This window comes from Sorghum bicolor, chromosome 9 (assembly GCF_000003195.3).
Source record: "Sorghum bicolor cultivar BTx623 chromosome 9, Sorghum_bicolor_NCBIv3, whole genome shotgun sequence".
NCBI lineage: Eukaryota > Viridiplantae > Streptophyta > Magnoliopsida > Poales > Poaceae > Sorghum > Sorghum bicolor.
The window spans coordinates 8,241,952-8,249,040 of record NC_012878.2 but is presented as its reverse complement, the minus strand read 5'-3'; the positions used below and the strand labels follow the sequence as shown (position 1 = coordinate 8,249,040).

The window sequence follows — 7,089 nt, the reverse complement described above, 5'->3', positions numbered from 1 at the left end:
GATCGCAGATCAACGGTGCGTTTGCTTCTCTCCTCCGGAAGGTTCCCGCAGGCGCGGCCGACCTCGGTTTCAACCCCAGCTCTTCTTCCCCCCCTCCTCCTCGTCCCAAGCTTCGAACGCGACGACGAGAACAAGGAAGCGGACGCGAGAGGAGAAGACTAGACCAGGGGAACGTCGAAGAGGCCTCGGATCGGATCCATCGACGCGTGAAGATGTCTTCGCCCGCCGAGTGAGTCCCCTCGACTCTTACAGCGGTTTCATCTGATTCCGAGCTTCGATCTCAGATTCCGACGCGTAGATGTCGTATGGTAGGCTCCGTCCCGTGATTCGGGTTGGGGATTGCTCTAGAGGAATCCGAGCTGAACTGTTCCCAGTAATCGATGGATTCTCTCATTTTTTTAAATCAGAATAGTGTGGGCTTATCCTGTGGTTGCGACAGTAGAGGGCTGTGGTTGCGGATTCGTGGCGCCTCTTTGGTACCTTAGGGTTCGGCTTCGAAATTGGTTGCGGATTTTTAGCTGATAGGTTCATGTTCATCGGTGCTATAGTGATATTATCTGTATGTTGCTGGACTGGTACAGCCTTATATACATATCATCCGGATTTGTACTGCGAGTTTGGACTGTCACAAGATGAAGGGTAGTTATCACTCATGATAAATAGTCTTTCAACTTAGAGGCGAAGTTGATTCACCACTTGCCTTTATTCCTGTGAAAATTCTAGCACCTGAATTGGTTGTTTACAGGCTCCATTTTCATTCAAGTTTGAATTAACAATATATTTTCCATGCACTTCAGACTTTGTGATCTTGGGCTGGAAGGTTATCTGGACGTGTCAGTGATGACAATGTTAATATGTAGTTCTTACAGATGATTTTTATATCATTTAGTTCCATGATTGTTTGTGCTGCATACTTAGTGTCTTTGGCGAAAAATGATTCCTGGTTCCTTAACAAGGGTATTTGAAGCATTATTCACGATTAGTTTATTTCAAAAGGAAGAACTGGAGTGTGCATCACCTGATGCATAGAGGTATTCTATAAATTACTAATAATATTATGCCACTTTGCTGTTGTCGAAATCTACAAACGCCACTCGTTTTTTTCTTTCCTCTTTTGCTTTTGCTGGGGCATCATTGACAGTACAATATATCATGAAGACACCCCTTTGATGTTCTTTGATTATAGGGCCCTTGATACTGGTGATTACTCTGCCAATCAACAAAATAATTTGATTGAAGATGTTTTTGTCGGTTGTTAAAATCCGTAGATCTGGTCATCTGAAACTGTCACCATTTTTGTACCAGCTGAAATGATCGAACCAGTTTGGCCTGTTTTTCTGACCCTGTGACCTTTAGCTCTGCTAAATTATTCCTATTTGAATTTGTTAATTGAGGCATGAGGTTCTGATATGGGTTTTTGAGCCAGTTTATGAACTCATGATTTTTGTACTCATCTTCTATCCTCTATAGTGTCCACTGTCCATTCACCAAACACATCAATTGAGCAGGCAATCACCTCCATTCCGCTTCAATTGCCAATTTGACTATTAGCAGTCTCCATTGTGCACCCTTTGATCCTTACCTGTTCTAATTATATGCTGGCCAAAATAATTAAACTATTCTGTGAAGCATCAACTAAAATCATTTGTATGTGAAAAATATGAATAAATGAAAATTAGTGGCCAAAGTTATAAAATGTTGGCTGTTGGCACATGCATTCAAATGCAACAAGCAAAAGAGAAGAGACAAAACATCAGAGTGATATATGCAGAATCAACCACAAATCTATAATGCAATTGAGAGGGAGTAGCTTATGCCAGTAACTTTAGCCTTGCCATTGTGCTTATGCTTCTAATTGCAAATTTCGTATCTTGATTGTATATTACCTAAACTAATAGAGCAAGGTATTGTCCATTGGTTTACTACTACTGCTCTTATTTCTGCTCATGCATTAGTTGTAAATTATTACCCCCTCTGTTTCAAATTATAAGACGTTTTGGATTCTCTAGATACATGACTTTTGCTATGCACTTAGATATACACTATGTCTAGGTACATTGCTTATTTTGCTATGTATCTAGAAAAGCCAAGGTATAATCTGGAACGGATGGAGTACTAATTTCTGGAGACTTTTTACTAAGAAACAAGTACAAAGTCCTTTTGCTTTGAAGCTGCTTTGGAATGTGTGCTCACTTGCCTTCTTCAGGTACTACAAATCACTTCCACCTATAAGCAAGGCATATGGGACATTGTGTTTCCTTACCACCGTGCTAGTTCGGCTCCATATCGTGGATGGGGGTTTTCTTGTATTATATTACCCTTGGGTGTTTAAGAAGTTTCAGGTTAGATTCTGTTTCTGTTTTCTCTTCCCCTTACCACATCTATACAGCTTAACATTAGTATCACTTAGTTTTGACTGCAAAACATTGTAAGCTTCTATTAGGTAGGACATTGTAACATGCTGGATTACCTTGCCTGACAATTAAGGGGAAGTTACTTTGCTTGAGTTTGTTTTGAAATATATGTATTGCATTCAACCCTGCTATATTTGATTTTCTATGAATAGATCAGAACACTTTTTGTTTTGATTTAATATATTCTGCAGTCTATCATGTACTTAGCTTGGAACTTGTAAATTACATGTTCTGCAGTCCTGCTCCATATGTTCATTTTTTATATATTAGAAAAATGGACCCTGCAGGTATGGAGGCTATTTACAAGTTTCATCTTTCTGGGACCATTTTCCATAAACTTCGGTATTCGCCTTCTGATGATGTAAGTGAAAGTTGTGCACTTTTGCTGAACACCAATGATAAAATATTGTTACTTCCACAGTATCTATAATTTTAAATTATCTTTGGTTGTTTGAAATTGACTTACATAGAGCAAGGTATGGTGTCATGCTGGAAAAGGGAGCATTTGATAGACGCACTGCAGATTTCTTGTGGATGATGATATTTGGTGCCATCTCACTATTGGTCAGTGATAGTTCTTTCTGCATTCAGAATTTCAATTTAGACCAAACCAAGAGACATTCTTGAACTTCTACTAAACTTGCGTATAACTCTGTATTGCTTGAATCAGGTGGTGTCTGTTATTCCCCTATTAAATACTTATACATTGGGAGTACCTATGGTCAACATGCTTGTTTATGTCTGGAGCCGAGAGAATCCGAATGCTCAGATAAATATATATGGTCTTGTCCAATTGAGGGTATGTAATTTCACTACCATTGATTGCAATTCCCATCTTTGTGTTGCTCAATTGGTGAACAGGCGAATTAAGCTTTGCGAATAATACATTAGCTGTTGATGTACTCTCTTTTGCAGGCATTTTATCTTCCATGGGTTATGCTCTTATTGGATGTGATATTTGGGTCACCATTAATGGGTGGCCTTCTGGGTATCATGGTTGGACATCTATACTACTTCTTTGCAGTGTTGCACCCTCTTGCCACCGGAAAGAACTACCTCAAGACTCCGAAATGGGTGTATCCTTTTACACGGTCATGGCCAAAGCATTCTCTTTCAGTTTGCATATACAACTAAGATCAATTTCTGCGCTATTGCTACTTTATTTTTAAATATCTTCTCCTTGTCTCCTTAACCTGCTGCACTTGCACAGCCATAAGATTGTTGCTCGATACAGAATAGGGGTGCAAGCCAACGCTCCTGTCAGGCCGCAAGCTAACGGCAACACCGGGACTGGTGCCTTCAGAGGAAGAAGCTATAGACTCAATCAAGATTGACCTGGAGAAGTACACACCTTGTAACGTGATTCCTGTTGGGAGTGGCGATGTAATAGAAGCAGAGCCCAGAACATAGTAGGGTCAACCAGGATTATTAAGGGTTTACTCTGTTTAGATGTTCTGTTAAAAAAGCTGGACTTGTATGGAATGGCAAGTCCTTTCGTTTACTGATTTTAGTTCCTAACAATGTTAATAGTCCATGTTTGTTTGAATTATTTTTTAGGACGCTTCTGTCTGAATCGTTGTTTGAAAGATAATTAATTTGCTTGGCTGTACGATTTTGCATGCAAGGTACTCCATGCTGGTACAGTTGGGCTTTGGCCCTACTGGGTAGGTTTCTGCATGCTGAAACAGAACAGGCTAGGTAGCCCATTAGGCCTGTTCCTTGTTCTTTTTCTGGGTGGGCTTATATGTCCCAGGCCCAAATGCTATTTATTAGAGAGTAGTAGTTTCCGTCACAGAAAAAAAATGGACTTTTGTTCCTAAAGTTCTAGGTTACGTTATTGACGTTGAATAATACGGCTGTCAACTTCCCCCTGTAGCGTATATCGAAGTCGCAAATGGCATTCTTTCTGCACTATTTGCCATCTCAGATTTTCGAGCATTCATTATTATTGTTATTATATAGACTTATTTCAAGATTCAAGAGGACACTGGTCAAGTTAATACTGCCCCGCAGTGCCTCTGGAAAGCAAATCTACTGCACACGAGAATTTCCTGCAACCATTGCAGGATGAGCTACAACCGAGAGGATGTTTCTGTCCACCGAGAAAATTTCTTATCTGCGTGGGGATATATTGTGCTGGAACACTACTTCAAAAAAGTTTGTTGGATTTTAGATGGATTTGCTTTATTTGTTACCATCTGACAACCAGGATTCAAGGTTTCTCTGTTTGTGGTTCTAAACCAGGATTCAAGGTTTCTCTGTTGGTGGTTCTAAGAAATTCTCATAAAATCGCAAATCCATTCATGTGCTAATTTGGTTCGTTGTCAATTGATCTAGCAAGAGAAACAACAAGTGGCGACATGGTTCCTCCTCCCCCCACCACCTCCCAGCTCCCCTCCCCATCCCCGTCTCATGGCGTCCTCCCCCTCTGAAGTCGGCCATGGTTGGGCTCTCGGACATCTCCTTCGACCCTAGGCTCAAGTTTGGCAACCAGATCTCGCTGCGCTTTGGCTGCTCGGTGAGTCCGACCCCCTCCCAACTTTCCCCCTCCTTCAAGTTGGTCGCAAGTTTTGGCCGCTCAGCCCTCCGTCTCAATGAGGATACGGTCAGTCTCCTACTGCAATCCTGCCTGGGGGTTGTAGTAAGGATTTCCATGTCAAACATTTGTCCGGTTGGATGTTTAGCTTTCATGTTTCCTGCAAGAAGGTGGGTTTCATGATCAAAAGTCTGAGAACTTTCTCCTGCCGATTGTTTGCAATTTTCTTTTTTCTTTGGGGCAACGGTGGCCCAAATTGGGTTAGAGAATTCAACCTCTGGATTGATGAACAAAATGCTGAATGGACCACGGTTTCTCGTAGACCAGGCAGGTCCTTCGTTATTCCTAAAAGTCAATCTGCTCTGAAAAGCTACGCTGATATAGTCAAATCCTCTCCTTCTATTAGAACATCAGTGTTTAAGCGCCTTCATTATCCGAAGAACTATGCTGATGCTTTCCTGGGAAACAATCATAAGCTTGATCCCTTCAGTTCTGAGAACAGCAGATCTCGTCAAAATTCAAATTCAAATGCGTTGATGCGATCCCGCCAATCTCGGCCTCTCCCTGTTTGGAAGCCCATCTCCCGAGCTGATTTTCAGGAGTCTCCCCAAGAAATCTCGGCTCGGTTGGATCTTGCCAAACCCAGTTATGGACCTTTGAATCGTTGCCCCCGTTGCCTGGGCCTAGGCCATGACCGTATTTCATGCAACGACAGACTCCGCTGCGAGATCTGCTTCCGGTATGGGCACTCCCAAAAATCCTACCTTTCCAAATCCAAGTCCCAGAAGTTTCGGCCTGTTACTGTTAAGGAAGTCGAAGGGTCTCGACCAAGGGATATATATTCTCCGTCCTCGAGTCTCACGGATACATCTCCTTCGAACTCCGCCTTTCTGCTCCCCCAATCAATAGTTCCAGAACCCCCCTCGAGCTCTCCGATGGCGAACTTTGCCGCGGACCCCAGGCCCTTCGTCCCCAAGGGCTTCGTGCTGGATGACGTCCAAGCATCCCCGCTGCTGCGTCATGAAGTTTACGTCACTGGGTGCTACAACAAGACCAATGAGGACCTGGCGATTGCAAAGCTCACCCCACCCGTGCACAAGGACGACTTCTGTCTGCTGGCCAGAGAGCTCAAGGCCTTCTTCCGCGACGTGCACCAGGTACGGTACCGAGATCTCACCCTGCCCTATTGGTGATGCCTTTGTCAAATTCAGCAATCCTTTTGAGCGTGATAGATTCTTGGGACTGAATTTTGTGTTTGGTAATTACTTCTTGCACTTCGTCCGACATGATGAGGCGGAAAATGCCAGAGCCTTCCCCATCGATCGTGAAGCCATGATTCTGATTCTGGTCTACCCCGAGGATCTGAGGTACACGTAGCATGTCGCAAGGGCAGTTTCACAGTTTGGCATCCTGATTGGTTGGGATGACACCCAGCCAGGATGTGTCACAGCCAAAGTCTACCTCAATGATGACGCCAAGATCCCATCCTCCATCAAGTTGATCACTGGTCTGCCCCCCAATGGGAAATCCTGGACTTCACCTTGCTACATCCTGAAGAGAAACAATGTCACTTTACTGCCAGATGAGGAAGGCTTCGTCACTATTGGTCCACTGCACCCCTTCCCAACTCCTGCTCCTCACTGGGAAGTTCCGGTGCCGCCGGCTAATCCGAGTGCCAGTCCTGTTATTTCTGCTGCTGGTGGCTCAAACACCCCAATAGGTAAGGCTGAAGGTCAGGGAATGAAGCAGGGTCTAGAAGCAGAGCTTGGAGAGCCTGGATTCGTGGCAGATGCACCTGTTTTTGAAGACAGGTACCAATCAATTCCTCCAGGGTTTAACAGAGACAGTCCCAGGCTCAAATCAGTGGTGGTTGGAACAATCTTGGAGGAGCATTCCAATGTTCCACCAGTAAAGTTGAATCTGAACTTGCACATAAACAAGGTACTCAATTACATCTCAAAATCTCCTGCTCCTAGTGTTTTTAACTTCCTAAATCATTTGGATATTAACCCTGATCTTCCCATCCCTTCATACTTTTGTGACTTTCTGACCCTGGCCTGGTTGGCCTTCCTCATCCGTGACCAGGACTTGGACGTGGCACCCACTAGAGCTGAACTAATGAAGATCAGTGAAGAGGAG

General features: G+C 43.5%; 1 protein-coding gene across 1 annotated transcript; it reads left to right on the top strand.

Annotated features, from left to right (window-relative positions):
• On the top strand, window positions 1-4,023 carry LOC8065890 (derlin-1.2). Its single transcript, XM_002440695.2, has 7 exons — window positions 1-229; window positions 2,207-2,342; window positions 2,702-2,775; window positions 2,885-2,978; window positions 3,085-3,213; window positions 3,330-3,490; window positions 3,625-4,023. The coding sequence occupies exons 1-7, from the start codon at window positions 213-215 to the stop codon at window positions 3,746-3,748; spliced, it is 735 nt and encodes a 244-aa protein (XP_002440740.1). The 5' UTR covers window positions 1-212; the 3' UTR covers window positions 3,749-4,023.